The following is a 26,051-nucleotide window of genomic DNA, read 5'->3' as shown; positions in this document are numbered from 1 at the left end:
CGTCCAAACAAGCCAATCCCCTATGATCCTGCATTATTTCCTGGATGTGAATGTCAGGTAATTTTAAGAACACCCCAGGGCAAGTCCAAGATTGGCATCAGATCTGGACTTGACTGTCAGCTCTGCCGCTTACTGTCAGAACATGGACACATGACTTAAACTTCCTGAGACTGGGCCGGCACCTGGGTGGCTCAGTCGGTTAAGCATCTGCCTTTGGCTCAGGTCGTGAACCTGGGACACTGGGATTGAGGCCTGCATTGGGCTCCTTGCTCATCAAGGAGTCTGCTTCTCCTTCTGACCCTCCCTCCTCTCATGCGCTCTCTCTCTCTTTCATTCTCTCACTCTCAAATAAATAAATAAAGTCTTTTAAAAAACTAGAAAAAAAAAAACAACCTTCCTGAGACTCAGTTTCCTTACTGTAAAGGTAAGGTGAAGAATCTAACTTTTGAGAATTAAGTACCATCGTTATAACACCTTAGCACAGTGCCCTGCTCAGAGAACCTGCAGGACAGTATTAGTCATTTTTTTAGTGGAGGTACGGCAGGAAAATGGAAGCAGGAATAAAGGAGCACCTTTTGAGGGCCCTAGGATGTCTGTCCTTGTCTGCTGTGGCATCTCCATAAGTCTCATTCAGATAGCCTGGCCATAATGCTGTAAGGAGCCTGCCCCAGAATGTGAACGGATACCCAGACTCTTTCACCGAGAACACTGCAGTGTGAATGTTCTGATGCAAGTCCCTCACCTCATCACCAATCAGTGACAAACCATTCACAGATGAGCCTCTGGTCCATAGTCAACCTAACAGCCCAGCTTAGATGCCTGAATTGGTCCTTTGTATGTGCTCCTGAAGACCCCTTGCCCACCCTTCTCTGGGCCTTGCCGGTCTCACTTGTACCAAATGTATCAATGAGTTCCCGCTAAGTCCAGCCAATGAGGAAGCCAGCTGTAAATCAGAGAGTGGGAGGAAAATGAGGTCAGTTACTCAGTTTTCCTTCCCGAGTCACCGGCAAACAGGCTGACTCAGTAGTCTCCACACAGGCCTCTATTCTGGGGTTCTAGAAACTGTACTCTTCACCTCTTACGCTCCAACTGTTACAAACCCCAGGGTACCACATCCTCCCTTGTGACTTCTCCATGCCCTGGTCTACAGTCTTGTACAGAGTCCCTCTACTAAATTCTCTCCGATTATCCTAATATGAAAGTGCCTTCTGTGCAGGTGTAGACTAACACAGTGACATTTTTAGGTATATCTAAATTCTAGTGGTCTATTTTTTAAACAACTAGTTATTTATTTATTTTTAAAAGATTTTATTTATTTGTATTAGAGAGATTGAGCCTGAGGCGGGAGGGTCAGAGGGAGAAGCAGACTCCCCAGTGAGCAAGGAGCCCAATGCGGGGCTCAATCCTGGTGTCCCAGGATCATGACCTGAGCCAATGGCAGACGTTTAGCCAACTGAGCCACCCAGGCGCTCTGTAAACAACTAGTTTTTTAAACCGGTAGTAGGTTCTTTAAACAACAGCAATCACACTCAGCCCCAGAAGAATCCATTTTCATTCATGACAAAGCTGAATAACCCTTCGCTTTGAAGTCCTAAGCCAAGCCTTGGATTCCGGCTCCATCCCTTTCAGCCACTGGCTCTGTTTGGTAGGTCATTTCCCCTCTGCCGCCTCCCTTGTAAAATTATTCTAACAGGATAGGAAATGTCCTCATATACGACTTTTAATGTCATATCAAATTTCTAAATGTTCGAATTTCTTGGCTATGCATATTATGACAGACATGCCATTCCACTTTCTGAACACAAGGTTCTTTCCTACGCCTCACTGCAGAGTTCCAAATACCTCAGATAAACAAATGCAAAAAATTTTTCTTTCTTTTTGAATATTTCTTGATCACTTGCCTCCATGTTGCAAGCAAAACTCTTTCATTGACCTCAGTACACCCTCTATACATCCCATGACCCAGAATCCAACTTTGTCCAATGGAACGTGGTATGTAGGTATGTATGTACGTGTGTATGTATGTGAGTATCTGTGTGTATCATCTTTTTGGGCCTTTTCCCAAGTAAGAAAAATTCCTGACTTACCTAAAGTTCTTGTTTTTCCTGGTCTCCTATTTAGGTTCACAACCCAATCTATTGTTCTGAACACTAAGCTCATACATCAGGGGTCTGCTCTTCATGAGTTATAAGAAGGGAAAAAAAAAATTATATCCAACTTACTCATTTCCAGTTTATTCCAAAAGGGGATTTTATTATGGATGACCATTATAATAGGAAATCAATTACTTGCAAGCCTTTGTTTCCACAGAAAGATCTTATACAGCTTTTTAGATTTGCACCAGTATGAAACAAATGGTATCTTGAACAAAACAAAGTTAAATAGTTTGGTAAACTCTATTTTTACAGTTCTGTAATCCTTCTAAGTTTCTAAAGGTCTCAGTTGAAGTTTGGCCCCTGTTTGCTGTTATAAAAAGTCCCATTCTTAAGTTGCTAACTAAAAAAAATGGGAGGGACATACTTGGGGAAAAAAATGTTTGTTAGCTTAAATCTTTGTATTAATAACAATAGCATAAAAAGTGTCTCTTAATTAAAGCTCTGAATTAGTTCAAGTGCTTTTTTGTATCTACCTCCTTAAAAAGTAAATATAGGTGGATTATGATTAAAAGGAAATAAATAAAATAAAATAAAATAAAATAAAATAAAATAAAAATAAAACAATACAGGTGGGCAGGGTGTGAAGTCTTTCCCAGGCAAAGGAATTAGAAAATTTCCAAACCAAAGAGGGCATACTTCCTATTTTTTATTTCTAAACTTGATACCCAAATGTGTGCTGTTGAGAATTTCTGTAAACCACACCACCCTGTGAAGGGCAGCTGCACTGCCATGCTGAAATCCATGCCTTTCCCAGGCAAAGTGTGTGTATTTACTGGGATATGGTTTGATGGAATAAAAAGAACATTGACTTTGTATCAAGTACATCTTGATGTTTCAGAGTCTCATCTGCACACCAGGGACTGTCATACCCCCACTTGATCCACAAAGAGTCTATGAATGGTAAGGGATGGAAAGTGACAGGCTCTGCTCCTACATCACCCTGGAAGGAGCAGCAGAGTCAAATGTTATATACTCTCTACTGAAATAATTAGAATTTTGAGCTAATGTTTTGACTTTCATACCCATAATTCCATTCTGCAAAATAGATTGGAACAGGAGATTTACAATTAATCAGAATCTGAATACGTCACCTTTTTTATTTTTTGAGAGTGAGCGATACTTGAAAAGAGAAGAATGTACTGTTAACCAGGTGTGGCAATAAGTCTAATGAATGTTAGAGCCAGCATCACATTCTTAATTTAATCCTTCTTTAAACTACTAATTCTCATTCCAGGATTTTCTGTTGACTTTCTATGAGGCATTGACATGTGGGACAGGACACTCAGAAAATTCAATCAGAAATCTGAATCTATTTAATTAGAAACCAGAATCTTGTATCTCCAGAAACACACGCTTAAGCAGCAAAGGGCAAAAGGCAACTAAAGAAAGTTGATAATATCAGGACCATATGTGAAATGAATAGGATTATAAAGGGCCTCGGGATGAAAGCTAGATGGAACTAAAATTCACAGCAGTAGACTCCTCGTATGAGAGAAATGGGAGCCCTGGATTTTCATCCACCGTCGGTGGGAGGATAAGCCATTAATATGGATCCGAATTCTAAAAGTTGGGAAACTTTTCAGCCAAACAATTATATCTCCTTAATTTATTTTATGGAAATAATTTAGGGTATCTGCAAAAATCAGCTACAGAGATGTCAGCTGCTGCATTCTTTAAAATAACAGACACAAGGTAAATATTTAAAATGAGGGGATTGCTGAAATAAGCGGATATAGCCCATGGGATATAAAATTATGCGACCCATAAAAATGACAAATAAAAATGTTTACTACATATTTTTGGGTGGGAGAAAAACTACAGAAGATGATACATTGTATGAACACATTTTTGAAATTTAAAAAAGTGTAAAGCGGTTTAAAATTATGTATAAAAATACTAGAAGTATAAAAACCAGAGTCTTACATACTGGCAATTTTAGGCTAGTAAGATCAATGTGTTTGTATTTTTTTTTTCAGCTTTGCTGAATTTTCTTACTTTTTCCCAATGAACACAACTAATAATTTGTAGCCCAGGAAAAAGGTGGGGGGGGAGCAAATGAAGAGAGAATGTGCCAAGAAATGGGATGGTTCCCAATTTCCAAACATCCCGTGATGTGTCAGTCTCTTCAAACCTCTAGCAATGAAAATCACGATCATCAGCCTCACTTTGCAGAATGTAATCAGGCAAGTAGCTTGTGACAGAAAGCCAGACAGATCTCAGACTCACAGAGAGCGGGCTCCCACAGAGTAAGACAGAACGGAGACATACTGGGTCATACATGAGATCACAGGCTTTGCAGCACAGGACAGGTGAGGAAGAGAACTGGCTCTGAAGGAAGTAAACTTTTTTTTTAAAAAAAGAATAGGAGAGGCTTCAGCGAAGCCATGCGGATGTCTGTAAAGGCCTGACCTCCAGGCCAGACCACTGTGGTCAGTGCGGATGGTTTCCCTTGTGGGCGCACATCACAGCAAGGGTGAGTAATCACAGCTCTCAACAGGCCACTTACACGAATTGGTCTGCAAGACACAGGAGTCTGTCTGGAACACGACAAGGAAAGCTGATGGTGGGAACACACGGAGTCAATGGTTTACAGAGGTGGCAACCCTCACGCCATGGGGGGAGAAAGGTTTTGATTAATTGGTTGATTCCAAGGGTTTATTTTCTTTATAGTGGTACGTGCCTTACATCGGGAATTCTTTATCTCTTGTTACAGTCCCCTTTTGCTGATTTCTGTTTCAGAGGCTTCCTCCGCTGCTTTTTTTTGGGGCGGGGGAGTAGGGAGCAAATGTCCACATAAATAGCACTGTTAGAATTAAAGCTTTTTTTGAATAAATAGATTGGGAACAACAATAAGAAAGCTTTGTCTTTTAAGATAAGAAATTACAGAAAGCTGATGACATCTGCAGGAGCTTGAAGGAAGCAGAAAATGGAATGTCATTTTGTATTTCTGCCTCTTTGCCATTCGACTGAGTTTTCTTTCATAGCATCTTGAAACTGGTTTCTCGTTTCACGTGTCCTTTGCATTTCTTCAAACTTCACTACTATCTGTGCTTAGAGAATGTGAGCACATTGGTATTTCATGAACTTTTTTTTTTTCCCCCAGTTTGTTCCTTTTCCAAGGAGCAAAAAAGAGGGTTTTCTGGGAGCCTAAAGAAGGGTTATGGGTTGCTCCCAACTTTCTAATCACTATTATTTGCTTTCTAGGACATTCAGAATTAGAGAATCATTTCATAGTGCATGGACAGCCAAGGGAGTGATAAGGGGTGACTTCTGGGAGATCAGGAGAGGTCAGATAAAGAGGTCACAGAGGTCAAGACTGCATGGATTCCATATTCCAGTGAATAAAAGGAGCAAGGAAGATGCCCCCTTGAGTCTCCTCCCACTTACTCAATAGTTGATCTTTTACCATGAGGTGGCATCTCTGTGGTTTGATTCCATTCTACTGATTAAGCTACAGATCTGAGCTATCTGTGAACATAACCATGCCATGGTACCTGCCACACTATCTATTGGAATAGAGTTTTGAAAACTACTAAATGGAGAACACCATTTCTAGAGAGAGACAACTCTTTAAGAATTATTAGTCACTCTAGTCTTTAATGCAGATGGATGGCTACATCAGTACCCTCTGTGGGATTCTCATTTGAAAGGGGGACTAGCAGGAAGCTTTTGATGTCTAAGGTATGGGAGGGCAGGAAGGAAGCAGGAGGTAGTGGGAGAGAGAGACTATGAGGATGGCCACATGAATGAATAAAAGAATAAGAAGTGGAGGCCAGGCACTGTTGGCAGGCTTTAAAATGTGAAATAGTAATGGCCCCCATGCTGACTAATCTCTCCCCTTAATATTCCACCAGAACATTCTACCCACGATCCCTCTTCATCTGATAAAATTTCCCCAGGATTGCAATAGACAGACAGGTTTTCAGTTATTATAAATAATAAAACTGCAATTCTAAATCTTTCTGACCTATTGCTATCACTATAGGAAGGCAGAGGGCTCTACCCCTTACTCATGGGCCCAGAAAATCGGGAAACCCTGTCTTCCCTAAGATCTCTTTCCTAGGTCTGTAGTCTGGGTCTTCTAAACTCTTCCTAGTCTTTCATTCTTCTGGAGGAGATGAGTCTGGCAGGGTCTACCAAAGTCTGTGCACTATGGTAGTGTAAAGTGAAATCCTCCTTCCAACCACTGAATGTGTGGTCTATGAGAAGAGAAAGCAACATTGAGTTGCTGGCAGGAATTGCTCAGCTTTCTTACAGGAAGGGGTAGCAGGCACCTTGAAGACCAAGCAGGATCTCTCAAGTTCAAAGAACGAACTGTACTGAAGTTCTAGTTGAAAAATATGAATCACAGGGAGAAAGCAAATCCATCGATTTGCCAGAGCCTTCAGCTCATCCCCAGACCTGGGGCACATGGGGTTCGTGCCTCTTCTTTGGAGAGGGGTGAATGAAGACAGGCCTAAGTTCATTTACATTTCCAAAGTGGTTCTGAACATCATCGCTATAGCGATGTTGATAATTATACCTGGGGCTCATTCAGGTCATTAGAGTTTTCAAGGCTCTTTATCTCAATAGTCCCACATGAGTGGCAATTTTAAAAAGGAAATAAGCAAATTAAGCAAGTACCTGGAGAGGCCAGGTGCCACTGCCTGAAGACAACAGCAAGCAAGCACAAGGGTCAAGACGACACGGTTCTTTTGGGGATACAAGGACAGATGAGCTTTCAGGGCTCTCTCAGCTGGGGACTCTCTTTACTAGATTATAGCGTCTCCTAGAAATTCTAGTCACATGGGGCTCATATTTCTTTGGTTTTAACAGGAGAGAGGAGCTTGTCTTTAAAATGCTGTAAGACTTGCAGCTGCTACTCGAATCACCAACCCCAATATTCGATGCACCCTATCTAAGATTCTGTTCCAGAAGATTCACAGAAAATCTCATGTACTGACGATGATGTCAGTGCGGAATTAAGTTCAGTTTCCACTTAGGGAAAGATGTGAGCGGAATCGTCTTGGAGCTAGAAACTCCAGACTTGACCAAGATATCACTGAGGTCCCTAAAGTCACGGTATTGCATTATCTATCTCATGAAGCAGGCCCCCTCCCACATTACTCTTTGTTCAAGCTGCAGACTGACTCCTGATTTGTGACCGACGGCATTTCTTTTCAGAAAACACAGCTTTAAACATTTAGGAAGCCAAAAACAATTTTTAACACAAAAAGAGAGAGAAAAAATAAAGTGAACAAAGTATAAAAAGAATGAAAAATCGGGAAGGGATATAGATCCAGAGGACCTCAGTTTCAATTTTGCGTCTGCCCTGTATTAACTAACTGCAGTCTTGGGAAAATTACCGAAAACCCCTCGGAGCTTTGGTTTCCTCTATACAGAACACAAGAATGAAAACATCTTCTCTTCAGGCAGAGAGGCCATCAAGATCAGTGAGATGCCTTAGTCCGCCCATGCCACTGTAATGCAGTGCCATAGACTGGGCATGTAAACAACAGAAACTTATTTTCTCACGGTTCTGGTGGCTGGACACCCAAGATGAAGAGGCCAGCAGGGTCAGGTTCTGGGGAGGGCTGTCTTCCTGGTTTGCAAAGGGCCTCACTTGGCAGAGAAAGCCCCAGTTCTCTGGTGTCTCTTCCTAGGGAAGGGCACTAAGCCAGTCATGTGGACCCCACCCTCACAGTTTCACAAGACCCCAATCACTACCCCAAAGACCCAATTTCCAAATACCATCACACTGGGAATTAGGGCTTTAATGCAGACACATGGGGGGACGTGTTCAGGGAACAATATGATGCCAGACTATGCAGGGCCCCTCGGAGCATCTCTATGGTTTTGGTTTAGCTACTACTTGTCCCCGGAAGGGCATCTCGTGTGAGAACATCTCCATAAGTGGACCCATCAAAATACTAACTGACAAGTCATTGACAGTTCAACAATAAAGAACTCCATGCAGTGTTTTTGAGAGAATACCAGAAAATCCAGAAATTGTTGAGAATTGAACTGTACCAGTTGATTATAAACTTCAGTTAAAAGCCACTTAGCATTCATGACTTGGGAAAGGTATTTCACAGACATCGTTCCCCAGGTTTGGCCACTGTGCAGGACATCACACGTCTCAAAATGTGTACAAAGTGCACAGATAGCGAATTAGACTTGTGCACCTGTGTTTCTAACAGTGTCCCCTTTGGTTCTGTTACCTTTTTGGATCTCTATTGTCTAAACTCTGTTGCCCGTGTAGATTACAGATGCCAGGAAGATCACAGGAAGAGCTCCCAGCACAGTTACTAGTACACAAATAGCACTCTAGTGACTAGGTTTCTGGTGGAAAACCCGGCTTCTCCTCCGGACCTGGAGACCATGGATAAGTCATTTAAGCTCTCTGAACAAATATTTCTTGAACTCTCTGTTGAGGCTGGGTAGCCAGACTCCTTGGTTCTGGCATTTACTAGCTCTTTCAACCAAGGCCAACTTATTTCACTTCTTCATGCCTTAACTTCTTCACCTATAAAACGGGAATAACGGGACTATTTGTACATTCCTGATCTAGAGAAAGAACTCAAATGTACTCCTTATGATTATTACAGATAAAGAAATGGAGTGAAGAACAAAATGGTCAGGTCACAGAGCTAAGGAGGCAGTCAAGACAGGATCTGAGCCCAGGCAGCCGGAGTCCTCCTCTGCTGCTTCTCCACCTTTTCATGAACCCATTGTTAATATTATTATTTTATCACTCAGAGTCTCTCCATAAAACCTACGTATGAGATGTCTTTTGCAATTTGGTGGCAGGAAAAGCCTTGTCTCCCACAAGAAACTAACATTTCCTCTTTTTTGAAAACAAGAATTACGCAATTTATCATGGGTTCGTTTTTTGTCTTGGCTGCCAGGAAGCTCAGAATCAAATTCTGTGCTCCATCACGGCCACTGAGTTATTTCCTTCTTCCTATATCTTTGTTCCCTATTTTCCTCTTTAATTCTTCTTCTTCTTCTTCTTCTTCTTTTTTTTTTTTTTAACACATTCTCATTTGTATCCCTTATTGATAGAGCCCTCGAAATTATTTGGAAAGTGGTGGGCGGAGATGAAATAAGCAAACAGAAATCTGAAATTTACATGAAACACTGACATTTTGAAACTTACCTGTGTCATTTGCTACAAGAAATTTTAGAAAAAGGTCAACAGGAAATTAAAAGAAATAATTTAAGAGCTATTTTAAAGGAGAAAACAGAAAACTAACAGAAAAACAGAATGACCAGCACTAACAGAGGCCAAGTCAAATGAAAACCGCAATAAATATGTCTGAGGCTAGAAGTGTTTGTGCTTTCCCTGGCTGGAACCTATCATTTCTTAATTATATCCTATGTGTGTTTTGCAAGATGTGAGCTGCTGTCGAGAGGAAGGATAGCCTCAGACAGGGGAGGAGCCACGTCCCACCCTTTGGTCCTTACATACCTGTACAGAAGCGAAATCTCCCGAGGCACAGGCACCCAGAATAGCAGCGCCCACAAGAACAGACTCCACCTCTTGCGACAGGACCACAGGCATGCCTGCACAGGACAAGGCACACCTCGGTTAGGGAGCCAGCAACAGAAACACCTGACATGATGTGGCGTGAAGGCCACAGTGGGCACCCTCTGCCTCCTCCCCAAGTGCTCAGGTCCCTGGGCTGACCTGATTCTAAAGGATTTCACAGCCTGCTGGTAAGGCACCCAGGAGCCCCAAGGGACCCGCCACCCCATGTATCAACTCATGAGACCTCTTTGCCCCGGTCTCCCAGGCTCCTGCTAGCTGCTACCTGCCATTTGGTTCAAGTTCCCTTCAACAAACACTTCTTGAGTGCCTCATGGAGCGCGGCGAATACAGAGATGGATCTGACCGGGTCCAGCTATCCGGGGCTCAAAAAGATGGTGGATAAGAAAGAGATAACGACCATGCTGGAGGTTGGTTCTCCAACTGAGATGCACTAAGAATGGGGAAGAGTAAGGGAGTGTAACTAATCCTTCTGGCAGCTTCCTATTTCTCTGCCTATAAGCCTCGGACCTGATGCCCACCCTGACTGTCCCCTCCTCTCCTGGCCATGCTAGCCTGGCCTCCTTGTTTTCTTGAATCAGCTTCAGGGCACTTGCCCATGCTGTTCCTTCTGTCTGCGTCACTTCCTCCCAGATGCCCACACAGCAACTCCCTCTGTGTCCTTCGTGTATTTGTATAAACCCCCATTTCTCACTGCGGCTATCCCGACCCACGACTCCCCGCCCCCCCCACCCCCATTTTCTCAGCATCTTCCAACACTGCATGATTACTTATCTTGTTTACCATCTGTCTCCCCTGCTAGAACAGAAGCTCCGTGAGGCCAAGCACAGGGTTTCGGCCACAGCTGAACTGAGACTAGTTAACCACGATCTAGCACATGGTAAAGGGCTTAAATGGTGAAAGAACCCATGTCCCAGAGAGGGAATGGAGGTTCACCAGAAAGGCGATGGGCATTATGGAGGCATCTGAAGGATGGACAGTGGTCCACCAGGCAGCAAGAAAGTCCTCCACATGCTAGCTCCTGGAAGTGGAGGGTTCACAGTGGGTTTAAGGTGAACAGAAAGAATTTAGAAGTCTCAGGATTTTCCATGTGTGTATATATGTATAATATAAATAAAAAATGTACAAAATGTAAGTATAAATGCATTTGCTAATCAGGAGGTGGCAGCAGACTCCACAGAGGTAAGCTCTGTAGCCAGACCTGAAAATCTTCTACTCTAGACATTAGACTGACTTTTCCAAAGACTGGTCTTCCTGTCTTTTCTGGGAAGAGCTCCCTGACACATTCACCCTGGGGGGTGGGGGGCTCCCACTACCTCCTGACTCCTCCTGCTATTTCCAGGCTGGGTCAGCTGCCCAGGCCACCTGGACAAAGGGCGGAACTGAATCACCACCACCACCACCACCCCCGCTACAGCCCAGGGGGCTCGGGAATACCAGATCCCCAGACCGCAGGGCCCACCTGAGATTCTGCTGGAAAGGATTGGGGGCGGGGTCTCTGGGAAAAGCTCAGAGCCAGTTCACTGGCCCTGGGTCTTTCAGAAGTTACTTAAAGGTTTAGCTTCGGTTTCCCAGTGTGTAAAATGGTGATGAGAGTAAGTCTTGTTCAGGAGAGATGCACCCACGGGGCTCAGCACATCTCTAGCCTCTGTCAAGCCCTTGAGAACGGTGGCGGCTACCATCCCAATGAAGACTGATGGCGAGTGAAGGCCTTTTATGTGCACTTCAGCTGGGCTGGAAACGGGAACAGTGGGAAGGGACAGCGCAGGTGCCCACCCACTATCTAGAGGGGAAGGACAGTCACCGGGCCGCCCAGAAGGGCTGTGTTGGCCAAATCAGGAGAGCACTGCATGCCTTTGCAGAATCCAGGGTTCACACGGACGGGAGAGTGACTGCGGCCATCCCTGTGGACCCAGCCTCTATTAGAAGACAGCAAACACCTCCAAACGCCATTCACCTCCCAGCCCGTCCTGACCCTGTCAAAACCCTAACAAGCTCTGAGCAGGAAGGAGTGACCTGCAGTGTTCCCTCCCCTTGGGAACAGGAAACCAGAGTGAACCTGATGAATCCCCCATCAGCTCTCCAGCTGCACCCTAAGTTATCTAGAGCCAGACGGGGAGAGTTTGAATTCTGGCTTCCTTGCTGATCTAGCTGTGTGAGCCGGGGCCAGTTACTGGACCTCTTTGTCTCTGTTTCCCCATCTACAAAATGGGGTTAAAAATTCACCACCCTCTAGGGCTTCTCCAAGGATATTGTAGGCAAGGCACTTACAATACTGCTTGGGTTGGAGAAAGCACTACATTAGCATTAGCTGTTAGGATTCTTAGTATTGACCTGATCTCTAAAGGCTCTTTTCACCCCGGCCCCCCTGGGGGCTGAGGTGTGGAGGGAATCCAACTCACTGCTTCCACGTCTCCTTCAGATCAGTCCCTGCCCACCTCCAGCCTCTGTGGGTCTAGGGACACTGGCGTGGGTAGACCTCATCAATGGCTCGCTTGTCCTCATGGTCATGTCCTTGACCAAGCTCTAGTCCAGCAACCTCTTTACATAGCCCCTCAAGTCTCAGGTTGGTTAGGTCCCTGCCTAGACCCTGCAAGCTTCGGGGTGGTAAGACTGTGGGTGGCCCCAGGGGGCTGCCTGGTCATTGGGGTTTCCCTACAGCCCACCCACACCTCTGCAAGTAGACTCTTTGTTGGACTTTCCTTTAAAACTCGAGTGTGTCAACTGTTCCCTGCCAGGCCCTGCCTGGGCTTGACTTACACTGACACCAGCATCCTCTGGTCCCCAGTCTAGTCTCTGGACATTGGGCAGAGTACCCAGAGCACTTTCTCTCTTTGCCATGACCCTTTTGGCAGGACGTTAGTGTTCTCCTTTGCACCCCCCCGCCAAGCCCAGTGCTTGGTACACTGGTGTGCTCCGAGATGGCCTCTGACTTGAATAAATGGAAAGACAAATGATGAAAATACTGAACAAGACAGAATGGGGGAAACCCTCGCTGTAACTGCCAGAGCTGAAAAAACAAAATTCAGATGGAGGAACATTTAGTCCTAAGTCAATGGGGGAAACCTACAATTACTTAGCACACACCAAGTATTTCTTGAAACCACAGTGAAACTAACTGCCAGAGGTCCAGGGAGATTCTTCCTCCTCACGTAGAAGACATTTTCCCAAGTTGGCAAAGCCCCAATCTCTCTGCTTGCACAGAGGAGCCTGCTCCCCAAATGGCAAAGATTTGCTTACAAAATATTAAACTGCTTTTTTTTCCCCTCAAACACACTTTTTTTTTTTTTTTTGCATGGGGCTGCTTTAAGGGAAGAAGCGAATGGACATGTATTGAAACTGACTTTGAGCCCCCACAGAGCTTGGTGCTCACATACCCGTCAGCGGGTACTTCTCAGCGGGACGTATGAGAGGAAGAGAATATTCTTTCTTTCAGAAGAGGACAGCGAGGCTCGGAGAGGTAAAGCAATTTGCCCAAAGTCACAGAGGGGATCCCTTGCTGTTTCCATGACTGCACACGGTCTCCAGAGAATCTTCTAAGTCCCGTCGTGTTTGCGACAGGTATCCCTAAGACTCCAGTAGGTCCAAAGAAAACTAGAGCAATTACAATGTTGAAAGGCATCTAAGACGCTACCTACCCACCCGCCGCTGTGTACGTGCCTTTTACAGGAACAGATGCAAATGTGTTCTTTTCTCCCAGCACTGGGTGAAGGCGAGGAAGAAGGCAGCTCTGCCTGGAATGTGAACTATTTTATCTGATGCATTAATGAGTTGAGCAGAACCCAAAGCATCTAAAGGCAGATGCACTTTGCCATCACTTGTCAGTCACAGCTTTCCAAAGCAGAGGAATTCTAGCCAAAGAAAAGGTCCCTTTGTCTGGAACTGGAACTGTTCCGCAGCCAGAGACAAAGGGTCCAGTTTCAATCGGAATCCAAATAACGATGAACAGCCTTTTCATTTAACAGCCTGAAGACCAGTTTCCAAAGCAGAACTTTCTGTAAAGCTGCTGCACCCCCTACTTCTGAGTCAGCTCAGGGATGTGAGGCCTGGAAGAGGACCCACTTTCATTAAGGCGGGAGCCACAGTGCAGGGTCAGGACCCAGGGGCACTCAGACTGCTCTGCTCTCTCGGGCCCTCTGCCCCATTTCCCGCAGGTGATGTCTTAGACCAGGGGGATCTTCTCCTGCACCCAGATAGGAAGGCTTTGTGGTTTTGAGAGGGCAGCAAATTGGGAAGTCACTCACAGATCACATTTTAAAGGGGGATCTTATCTGACCCACCAGCTGACTTAGATAAAATGTGGTTATTGGTTTTCTCTTGGGGAAAATTACAAGGTAATTGGGCTCCTTTTTAAGGTCTTTCTACTTTTTGCCTCAGAATGGCCCACATCCATAGGCTGTAGACTCTTTTTGGTAAAGAAACAGTAATCATCACTTGATTACAAACTGCTCAGAAAAGCTAAGAAACCTGGATGGGCAGTGCAGTGTAGGGGGTGCTGGGCCTAGACACTCCCGGGTCACGGTCCTAGTGCCACCCCTCCACTCTCACTGATGTCTGACTTCGGACAAGCAATTTCACCGACCTCCCTGAGCCTCAGTTTATTTGTCTCTAAGATGGCACCAATTTCTACCTCACAACAGTTCATGAGGTTTAATATATAATGACTCCAGCATCACACGGTGGGAGTTTGGTTAATGGTAGTAATTTCCATACTAACATTCTGATATATTTACCCTGGGACTAGGTGCTTTTTTTGGAAAAGTCCTCTGGCTTGTACCTCAGTCTTCTTACCTCTATCTAAAACGGGGATAAGTATATTAATTAGCATTAATAAGCATATTAATTAGCAATTAATTTGTCTCACAAAGGACAAGGGTTAACTATGCCCTTGGCATTTGGTAAAGCTCTCCTTTGCAGGGATCTGCATGGTCTGGAGGGGGCACTGGTGACATGATGAGGCAGCATCCAGGGCAGGGACCTTGACCCACCCAATTGCCAGGGAAGGAGCCCACGGGATGGGGAAGAGCAAGAGACCATGACGAAGAGATGCCATTGAAGGGTGGGCTCATGTCACGCTTTGAGCTGGGGCTGTGGGCAGGGTTCATTCCCCTTCTGCTTCCTTTCCCTTGTCCTGCTCTGGTGCTTGGCCATGATGTGTGGGTCCCGGGCTGGGGTGGGGAGGATGCCAGTCTCTAGGAGACACCATGGGAGAAAGGAGCAAGAGGCCAGAGGCCACGAGTTCCCGAGGGATGGAAATCCAGGCTCGGCTCTGTAATACTAGCATGCCTCTGGCCAATGGGGTCCCTTTCTTAAGGTCCAGGGATCTGCACAAGCAATCCTGCTCTGCTGTGCTCATATCACAGAGGAATCAGCCCATGACCCTAGATTTTCTCTGTGTCACACGCTATGAAAGAATCGTAAGATCTTGGGGTCTCAGGGCTCAAATTCCCATCTGCAGCCAGACCCCTGTTCCCACAGCAGTTGGCTCTGTCTTCTTTCTTCAAGACAGCTTCCTTGTCCCTTCCTTCTGACCACTTGCCCTGCCTCATCGCAGGTCCAAACCAGGGTGCAGTACCCCACCATGTCCCCATAAAACTCCATGTATTTCTTACTCTGAGCTCCTGCCACACTACGTTTGCACATCCGTCTGTCCTTGTCAACAGACTTCGAGATCTTTGGGGACAGGAATCCTGTATTACTCGTCTCTGTCTCTTCAATATTCCCCACAATCGTGCATCAGAAGAGGTGCTCAGACAGTTTCAGAAGTGCTTAAATTACAACCTAGCTCTTGCTGACATCTCTCATCTTGTTTCTTGGGATTATTCAATCATTGGATTCACAGAGAAGTCACTTTCTCTATCATGACTATAAACACTTCACAGTTATCAAAAAGAAAGAAAATACATTTTTACCTAAAGATTCAAAATAATCTATGGGGCACCTGGGTGGCTCGGTGGGTTAGGGTCTCTGCCTTCGGCTCGGGTCGTGATCCTGGGGTCCTGGGATCGAGTCCCGCATCAGGCTCTCTGCTCAGTGGGGAGCCTGCTTCCCTCTCTCTCTCTGCTTGCCTCTCTGCCTACTTGTGATCTCTCTCTCTCTGTCAAATAAATAAATAAAACCTTAAACAACAACAACAACAACAAAATAATCTGGCACATCACCCCTAACCTCTGCTATTTCCAACCCCGTGCGGCCCTCAGCCAGGGACATCTGCTGCCAGGCCCCAAACGACCTATTCTCTTCCTCCCCAGACTCACCAGTGATGTCCGCATGCATCTGTACAAAAAGAGGATTCTTGCTCAGGCCACCACACAAAAAAAGCGTGCTGATAGAGTGTCCCCCCGCCTCCATGGCCTCTATGATGAGGCGGGTGCCAAACTGAAAGGGAAAAGCAGAAGAAAACATCAGTATAGCGGCGCAAGGAAAAGCTCTGGAGCATTCACTAAGTGCTTACCCAGCCCCAGACACCACACTGAGAGCTTTGCACACAGTCTCAGAGCGCTGAGGCTCCGAGAGTTAGGCTGCTTCTGATCACACAGTTAATGAAGTCGCAGGGCAGGAATTCCAACCTGGGCCCGTCTGACTCCAAACTTTCTTAATTGCTCTACCATGTGCTTCCACCAGTCGTTACACAACATTGGCAAAACCAACCGACAATGTTCACACAGTTAATATGAACGGGCTTCCCCGAGGCAAATAATTACGGAGTGTCCACTGTGGCCTGGATCCTCTAGCAGGGATGGGGGCTGGAGGAAGTGGCCAGGGGTCTCTGAGTCAGTCTTCCTGCCAGTGATAGGAGCTAAAGAGGTTTGTTCTTTGGAAAAGGGTGCTCAATTACACCAGCAACAGGAACAGGGGAAGAGAGCTCTAATCGCATGAAGTGAGAGTAAGACGTCAGACTGACAAAGGGCTACGCTGACCTTTGTTACCACCTGAAACCAGGTAGCGGTTCTCCAGAGATGTTTCAGGAGCCAGAGCCCATCCGTCAGTCCTTTGCGGTCTGGGATGTTGTGAAAATCACACATTCTGGCTTGCTTGTATTTTCGTTTCTGACCTCATGTGCCAATATCTCCCTAAAATCTGCTATGCTCATCCTTGCTCAGTCTACTCAACCCAGTCAAAATCGTGGATGCCTGGGAAAAGGACACCACCGTAGGGTCGCCTGGGTGAATGTTAATGTGCAATTCTTTAGTTTTAACTGGGCTACACAAACAGCTAACAATCTTAGTTTATCCGCAAGTTCAAAAACGAGAAGCTCATGAATCAAATTTACTTGCGTCAAGGATTAAAACCAAAAGATGAACTGTGACATTACTTCAGGAGGCTGCCACATGGCAATGGTTGAGGAAGGGGCTCTGGATGGAAGTGCGAGAGAACTGGTTTGTTTCTGGTGGAGAGAGAGCTCTTGAGGTGTTTAGAGAGTGATTAATTCTGAGGGATGACACAGTGCCAGGTGTGGACAAGGGGGTGAGTTGACAAAGCAGAGGGAGGAGAAGGTCAAGGATCTGGGAGGCCACAGATGGGGCAGCTGCCAAGAAGAAGGAGGGTTGGGGCTGGAGAGAAGATGCGAGCCAGTGTCACAGACTTAATGACAGTGTTGCTGGGAAGGTGGTACCCAAGCATGAGGAGAAGGAGGTAGTTCAGCATGAGGGCGGGCTGTATCAGAGGCTTAACCAAAGTGAAGGAGAGCGTTTGGGAATTAGTCAGGATGTCCCCCGACCACTGTCCCCTTGGGGTGAGATGTAGGGCAAGTGAAGCCTCTTTGGACCTGGCTGCTTGGAGAGCTGTCTCACCCGCGCCTGGGGGCGCCTCTGGGAGACGGAGTGGCTAGAAGGTGTTCTGGGGACCAGGGGTCATGAAATCCTGAACGCTGCGTAGTAAATTAGGAGAGACGGGGGCAGTTCGGGAGCAAAAGCACAGCAGTTCCAGCCCAGAGGCCTTCAGCTATTAGCGAATCTGGTAAGAATATGGATTAGGTAAAACTTGGGCCTCCAAAAATAATCCACAGATGTAGTGTGTTAAAAAAAAATTAAAACATGTTGTACCGTATAAGGCCAGATCCTGCTTATTGCATGTGGCTGATTACCCACAGATGTTCTTTCTTAAGCTTTTGGGGGGTCATGAACCCTCTTGAGAATATGATAAAACCTACCGACCTTTCCAGAAGAAAGTCACTGACAAAATGGCATAATAAATGATTTCGGGAGGCCTACAGACGCCCTGGCGTCCACCATGGATCAGTCAGTGTCTGTGGACAGCAGGACAGTCTAGTCTGCTGGAGGGGCAGCCAAGAGCATGACTTCTGAACTCAAGAACGCTAGGATGGCATTAGGACATTTCACCTCCTTCTCGAATCCAACCTGTATCCAACCTTTCTAAGACTCAAGCCTCATTTTGTTTTAAGTAATAGTAAGATCATACTCATGCATTGGAAAACTCCATGAATTGTCAGAAATGTTAGCACGCAGAAACAATTTTAATTGCGGTCTTAGATTTGATGAAATATCAATGCCTGCCTCGCAGGGCTGCTGTGGACAGTGTATGCACAGCACACCCAGGAGTGCCGAGTACATGGAAGGGGCCTGGGGGTGAGTGCCATTCTGGTTATTAGCTGTAGTCTAGGCACTCTGCTATGCACTTTGCTATCCTCGCTTGTCTTGGGATAAACTAAAAAATTGCACCTTGTTATCCCCATGTAGGGGTTACGGGATTTGCCTGAGGCAGTATGGTCGGCCTTGGGAGAGGATGGCTGTACCAAGCCTCCCCTCCAAACCCGTGGAAATACCAGGCAAAACTGGTATTTCCCATACTTCTAAAACCACAGACCTGCGGCTCACGTGATTAGCAGGCCAGAGCAGAGGGTAACACAAAGCACATTCCCTTGGGAAAAGGCAAAAGAAGTATCAGAACAAGAGGCACTCCCTTGGGAGGGGCTGAGACAGCCTGTGCCCACCCCCCTTCACCCCCCCCACCCCCACCCCCGGGGCATTGTTGGCTGGAATTTCCCACTAGGGCTGGCAGCTAGCAACAGGGCCTTCCCTTCGGGTGTCCCAGGCTCCACTGGGTGAAACGTTCCACCCTCCTTAAATGCCCCGCCACAGGGCTTTGTGCTAAAATGATTTTGTGCTCACCTTTCTGGAAAAAATGTTTTCACAGAGAAATTTAAATTAAAATTAGGCTATTCCACTGGGAATGTACAGAACTAAATGCAAATCGAGAGACTTCAAATGCAAATAGTACTTTTTAAGGGTCTATTCTGAAAGGAAAACTATAGATGAACAGGCTATGGATAAACCGGTTGTCTGACAAGTCTTTCAATTAAGTGTGATCAAGAGAGAATTTTACTTCACCGAGAGTTTCGCACAGGCCTAAGTTAACTTCATTACAATGTCTCTTTCATTCTCTTCCTACAAAATACCAACCACAGATATCACGACAGAGAGCAATTTGTTTAACTTTAACGTATTCCCAGCAAGCAGAGGCTAGGGTAATCTTCGGAGCCAGTGAAACAAACAAACAAAAATTTTTTTTATTCAAGTTGAACATCATGGGAAAATATCGGTGCTCAGACTCCTTCATTAAAATGCACATTTTTGCCTGAAAGATCAGCAGAGCCTGGTACCTTTGCAAAATGGACTGAACTCACAATTCAACAGACCCTGCGGAGAAACCTTATCAAATGACCCGCCTCAAATTTCCTCCCCTCCATGGTATTATAAAGGTCATTAAACAACAGACAGAATAAATATGATAGCTCTTAATACACATATGAGCCATTAAATACAAGATTGATTTTTCGAGTGTGTGGTGTTTGGGAAACTGGAGCTGGCTCCATCCAGCTCGTGTCCCGTTTAGCCCCATTTATATATTCTTGGACGACTGCAGCATTCTCACCAGGAAGGGGGCCTCTTGTGAGGCGATCCCGGCCAAAACAACAACGTTTGCTAAGATGTGTGAAATAAAAACTGGTCTTGGAAATGCCTGAAAGCGGATTCCATCCGTGTCGCTTTTATAAACATTTCAAAGGAAAAGGCAGGTTGGCGGAGTGGAAAAGAGCGGAAGAATGGGAGTGAGGCAGGCAGTCCTCGGACGGGCTTGGGTTCTGACTCGACCACGTGCCGGCTATCTGACCCTGCAAGGCGGTGCTCCCTCTGCCTGGAAAACCAGGACAATCCCACCTCCTCACAGGGTGACTGCCCTAAGCCACTCTGGGTAGGTACTCTGGTCCTGGCACAGCAAGTGGGTGCCAGTGAAAGGTGACAGCCCTTACATGTGACGGTGCCCCTTGGTCGGCCTCTGAGCGTGTACTCAGAGGATGAACAGCTCACAGCTCTCATGTCCCATTTCTGCACAGTCCCTTCATTCCACTCTAAGACTTTTCTAAGACACTAGCACTGATAACCAGAAAATGAAAGTTCCTCAATACCTCATATACCTTTATTTCAGAAAGCCGCGGCTTCCCATCCTAGCTCTGCCCCTTCCTAGCTGTATGAATTTGGGCAGGTTAATGAACCTTGCTGAGGCTTAGTTTTCCACTGTGTCGAACAGGAATACTCACGTCTATCTCACTAGGTTACATCATGCAATATTTGTAAATATTTAGCACAGTGCCTGTCACTTAATACCCCAGAACTATATTATTTATCGTTATCATCATTATTACCATAAAACAGGATCACTGAACAATTATCTTTACCACTGATGCACATTTATTTCTTCCATATTCATTTTACCCTTCACTCCCTCCACTTTGATAGATGCCAGAATTGTGTTTTTGACCAAGTTCCCATAAATAGTGCCAACTGACTGATTTCACTGAACTGGCCATGCTATTAAATCCATGACAGTTGCTTCAGGAAGATACAGTCAAACTGGCATATGATCTACAAGGACTGTTTCCTCTAATCAAGTTGGCCTGTTCCACGAAAGACCATATGTTCCCTTCATGGTCGGGAGGCTCTGCTCTCTTATCCCACCTACACGGCACCTGGACAAACGCGAACGTAAGACACGCCCTTCTGTTAGTGGTACGGATGTATGGAAAAAATGTATGTAGTTCTGGTATTTGAAGGAATGAGGCTTTGAAGGAAGTGGCATGGAGAGAAACGAAATAACTAAATGGCATAGAGTATGTCCATGTAACGTTAACGAAAACAAAAAAAACTTTGTGTGTCTCTGAAAAATAAATTTGGAATCAGAATTGAGTGAACTGATTTTTCTTTTCTGTTGGTCCATGCTCTCTTACCAGAGTGGCTAAGCCTCACTTAATTAATTGTAATTTTGGGATTCCTCCCAGCTCTGAAACCTCGAAAGCCACGACCCACTCCTCCAAAATGTACTTCCTAACAGACGCACACATACAGTCGTCTGTGCATATACCCCATTTTTGGATCACCGTGGGAGAATAAGACCCTTTAGACTGAGATGTTTACGCTTCCAGGATTTTGTTTTCATTTTGGATTGATCTTCAGCGTAGGAGTTCCTAATACGTTTAATTCTTCCCTCCTTCTCTCCCTAACCATCCAAACCTCTCATTGAAGCAGCTAATTATCTAAAAACAAACACTAAGGATGCTTACTATTTAAAGGAACCCTGTAATGAATCCTTTTGCAAAGTGAGCGATATCGTGTGTTTTAGAAGTCTGCACATTCTTAACATCGGCTTTTCTTAATGCAAGCATAAATGGCATCTGCTTCTCCTTAATTGAACTTGGAAGACAAATTAAATAAATGCCAAGAATGATGTTCAAAGACCCGAACTCCTTTCAGCTTTCATCTATGTGAGGTGACTAGTAAAGCAGGTGAAGACCTTCGTCAAGATTTCCTTCCGAAAAGACACGCATCTCTCTTTGGCAAGCTCCCTTTTAATTAACAATCTCTGTCCCACAAGCACATGACGTATCCTGGAGGAGCATGTGGCCTAAGGTTTATTGATAGCCCTAAGTCTCTTTAAAAATGGCATTAAAGTGTCTTACAGCAATGGCTTGAACTGTGGCCAGGTAGAGAATGGCAAGATCATCGAGGTCCTGAGACAGTTTCAACCCGGTGACCTGTAGGGAGGAAGAAAAGAAAAGAAGGAGATGGCCACAAGGAACTGCCACGGATAGAGATAGTTCCCATGAAACACGTTCAGATGTGTTTTCTTGCCCAAACAAGTTCATATGCAAATCCCCTTTTTGTGAGCTGAACGTGAAATGACTACCAAATTGTTTAATCTCCAGATCTGGGAAAAACTATCATTTCTTCTCCAAGAGAAAGTGCCCTGCCTTGTATTAACGAAACAAAACAAAACAAACACTCCACGGAGATCGTGTTTGATATTCCTTAGCATGGAATTAAAGGTCTTTCTTCCCCTTTAAAGAAAATGTTCTTTTATGACAAACACCCATTTTCTTCGGCTTACAGAGATCAACATGGAGCAGTGGCTTCTAGCAAAAGATGATCTTATTTCAAGTTCTGCCGTTGTCAGAAATTCAGTGTAACAGCATCCAGGGGGTATTCAGGGTAAAATAATATGTCTTCTATAAATGTTATACCTACTAGGGAATAATTTACAATCTGTGGTTTGCAAGGGAATCCCATTAAAGTCAATCGGAACCACATGCTTCTACAGAGTATGTCAATTTCTGAGAGATTCCAGAACTGAACAGGATGCTGAATTTGGATGCCTTCAAGACCTGTTCAAGACAAGTCCCTCCTTCCCATCACCCATTCACGAATGCCTTCTCTTGGGACATCCTTAGATGGTGAAGAACTGTGGGGTTCTTGAAGCCTGCTCTGAATTTCATGGGCATCAATACCAGAGTTTACTTTGTATTTTCACATTACAAAATTAATTAACATAACATATGTTTACTCATGGCCTACGGTGGGTACGATCCTAAGTGCAACAAGGCGGCGACAGGCAGCCTGCATTCAAAGTGGGGTAGCTGAGTGGTCTACCCAGGTCCCTTTCCTTCATCTCTCCAGTCCCCTTTAATTACCCTTTCCAGAATGCGCCCTGAGCCATGACAAAAGGGGGGCCAGTGTTGACCTACTCAGGGCACAGACACCACGCCATGGCCCAGACCAAGACCTGTCAGCACTCCTCCCCGACTTTTCCCTTCTTCCCGTATTTACAGTGTCCATGTTTTGCCCACTTGCTCCCCCGAATCTTTAGTGAATCCATCCCTTCTTTCCATGCTGTCACTCACTTCCTCAATCCAGGCCACCATTCTGTCCTTTACGTGTGCTGAAGGGCCCTTCCCTAATATTGCTCTTCACCATGGAGTAGTAATTGTTCTCCCAGGAGAATCTGATCATGTTCCTCCCTGTTAACACTTCCCTGCTACCCTCCTCTAGAGACAGAAATGCCTGTGCTGTTTTAGGTGCATCCTTCCGGGCTCGCCGCTGCTTACTTCTCCAGCATCCGTGCAAACCCTTCCTCACTTAGAATCCTGGGCTTCGGCTACTCTGATCCCTCATGGAAGTCTGCTGATGCAGGAACTCCTGAATTCTGCAGAGCCACCTTTGATAATATCTCTCAGCAAATAACTGGGTAAGCAGATGAGAACTGTGTCTTTGATTTTAACACAAGGGAACACGGAAGGTTTGAGTGAGAGGCCAGAAGGGAATTCTGGGTATGCATCCTTGCAAGCCAACAATCCTGAGGAGGAACATCCCTTGTGAAGTTCCCCGGAGATCTCAACGTACAGTAGAAATGCTGGAAGGGAGAACGTGAACACTACTGACATTGCAGAAGTTCACTTCGTCACGTGTGTAAGGAAATAATGTGGCCCAGGGAACGCAGAGGATGGAAACCGACCCTAGCTGATACTCGCGCAGCAACCTCCATGCCTAGCACCGAGTCCAGCACCCAGTAGGCACTAGGTTCCTATCTGTTCAATGTGTGAATTAGTGACAATGCTCCTTTTTCCTTTTGTATACCACTGTCTTTCCTGACATTCTAGCCTTTTGTGTCTAATGCAATGATTATAGGGTGATCATGTTTACCACCTTGGCTCTTCATGTATTTGCAGAGGGGAGGGTCATTTGCTCTGTGCCCCAAGAAAGAACACTGGCACATCACTCCTAGTTGCTCATTCCAGGCTTCCCATCGACCCTCCTCGCTACACTTAGCTTTCCTCGTCACAGTGGCTTTTACGAGGTTGGGGCAAGAGGACTGTCCCTGTAGCTCAGATGGAACCCTTGTATGAACTAGATAAAAGTACTCCCTCCAGGTGGACTAATGCAGAAGGCATCCCATCTGGGAGAGTGAACTATGAAAAGGAGCACAGTGGACAAGATCTCAGCCCTGTCATATGTCCCTTCATGCAAGTACCCTGTGTGATCAACCAGCTACTTGGCATGCGATGTCCCTGGATAAACCATACTCATCCCGAGTGTTCTCCCTCTTCTGTACTGGCCTGGCCTCAACAGCATCTCTGCCACTTGTCTGTTAGAAAAGTTAAGTGGGCCCAGGCCTAGACCTCTCTTCCAGGCTATCTCTGGCTCCTTTCTGGGGTCATGACTACAATGGAAATCAAGCCACGATCCTTTGTGTGACTGGGTATGCATCTGCTTAGCAGACTCACATCTCCTGCAGGTGGGTTCTAAAGACAATATTTGGATAAACTGTCACTGAATGGGGAAGAAATTTGACTTTGTACATGAGATTAGTTGACTAGGAACCCCAGTGCCGTGTAGAACACTGACACTGTAACTGCTTCTGATATCCTCCTTGATCAGTAAGAACCCCTTACTAAGAAAGAAAGGGTACAATATCACCAGATTTCATTTTCTTTATCCCCAGTAAATATTCATGAGAACGTCCCCCAAAGTATGGTATTCAAGCAAAAAAAAAAAAAAAAAAAAAAAATCAATCAGTCAATGAATCATGGCCCCTTCTCTAAATGTCTAATACCTCCAGAGTTCAGAAATCATAGAGGAGAAAAGAAAAGACAGTTACTTTTCTCCAGAAACCAAGAATGAGCTCATGCAAATGAGCACTAAATTTAACTCGGGAGCTTGCTAATAGCTCCGGCAAAAGGGACACAGGATGGGTGACATCCTTTTTCTTTTTCTGATAAATAGAACATGGCTATCCTTCATAAAGGAAAATGTTATTCTAGGGAAGAAGGTGCTCAGCAACAAAAGGGAATAAGCAAGCACAGCTCTCCCATTGCCCCCTCCAACACCTCGAACATCAGAGCCACAGAGTTGAAATGTGACTCCGCGGAAGTGTGAAGTTACTATGGGTTGGGGCCCTCTTGCTTCACATCTCATCTGATACGCAGATGGAGACTCTGGATGGGCAGGTAATCAATTCCATTTGATTTTTCTCTCTAGTAAGAGGGACCTCAGTCCTGCGTTGGCAAAAGTCAAATGACTGTTGGCCCAAAACAGAACTATCTAAGGAATGCCTAACATGTGGACCATTCAGGAGGCTGCAGAGTCCCCTTGGGAAGTCATCTTGGCAGGGAAGTGGCAGCAGCACCCGGCGAATGCCAGGAATGTGCTGGGGGACATGCGGCTTTGTAACCAGTGACAAAGCCAGGGTGTGACAGATGAGCAGAGAGGGCTGGATGGTTCCATCCATAAGAGGAAGTGGGAAGAAAGAGTAAGTGGAAGCAGTGCGTTTATAGAATATGTGCATGTCCCCATTATGAATGTTTGGGCAAGACAGTGAAATGTGTGGGGGAAGCCCCATGGGAGAGTTGCGCTGGTAAGCACATTTTATTTATTTTGCTACTATGTAATGAGGAGAATTGCAAGAGAAAACATTTACAAGTAATATTTAGAGATGTGGGATGTATATGGTGGCCACAGAAATGCAAACTACAACTAATGCCTTCAACATCCTATATAATGGTTATAAAATACTTACATAAATCTTGGGATTTTTGAGCTTGGAAGGGAAATGTGGGGGAATGGAAAGATGACAACCTATGAAGGAAGACACCAGGGTTCAGATCTTGACATTCTCCCAACTGGCTGCACAATGGTGTGAGTTTTGTGACCTTTCTGAGCCTCAATTTTTTTTCCCTCATTTATGAAATAGGGATAGTGATGCCTCAAGGCATTTGTGTGAAGATTAAATAACATTTGCAAAGTGTCTTACTTTTTCAGGAAGCTAGACTGCATCTACCAGAGCTAAACCCTTATAGCGCCAACCCCGTGAGCATAGGTGGCAATTAATGTTGATTTTCTTTCCCTTTCTCTCCATAAATGTTCATTCTCTCTCTCTCTTAAATGCATGTAGGGTTCGATCCCATTCATTAATTGGAATGTGGCAATAAAGCATCTCCTTCAACACAGTATGGGTACCCACAGGGTATTATGAGGGGCACTGAAGACTAGTGTACATACAGCCTGGGAAAGACAGGGCAG

The 26,051-nt window shown here is 45.3% G+C and overlaps 1 protein-coding gene across 19 annotated transcripts in view; it reads right to left on the bottom strand.

Annotated features, from left to right (window-relative positions):
* FGGY (FGGY carbohydrate kinase domain containing) overlaps positions 1 to 26,051 on the bottom strand; it is a 697,591-nt gene that overhangs the window by 76,432 nt on the left and 595,108 nt on the right. For 18 of the 19 annotated variants that reach the window (XR_006601768.1, XM_045064615.1, XM_045064604.1 and 15 more), the window contains 3 exons: positions 21,659 to 21,733; positions 15,942 to 16,062; positions 9,607 to 9,701 (listed from right to left, as the gene is read on the bottom strand). Coding sequence is in view for 18 of the 19 variants with exons in the window: in XM_045064615.1 (XP_044920550.1) it covers positions 9,607 to 9,701; positions 15,942 to 16,062; positions 21,659 to 21,733 (291 nt within the window). In the remaining variant the exon portion in view is untranslated. The remainder of the gene's footprint in view (positions 1 to 9,606; positions 9,702 to 15,941; positions 16,063 to 21,658; positions 21,734 to 26,051) is intronic. The other variant, XM_045064612.1, reaches the window with a different exon arrangement.

This window comes from Mustela putorius, unplaced genomic scaffold (genome assembly GCF_011764305.1).
Source record: "Mustela putorius furo isolate JIRA1106 unplaced genomic scaffold, ASM1176430v1.1 tig00003853_pilon_pilon_pilon, whole genome shotgun sequence".
Taxonomy (NCBI): Eukaryota; Metazoa; Chordata; class Mammalia; order Carnivora; family Mustelidae; genus Mustela; species Mustela putorius.
The sequence above is the reverse complement of the archived record's forward strand: the minus strand, read 5'-3'. Positions and strand labels throughout refer to the sequence as shown.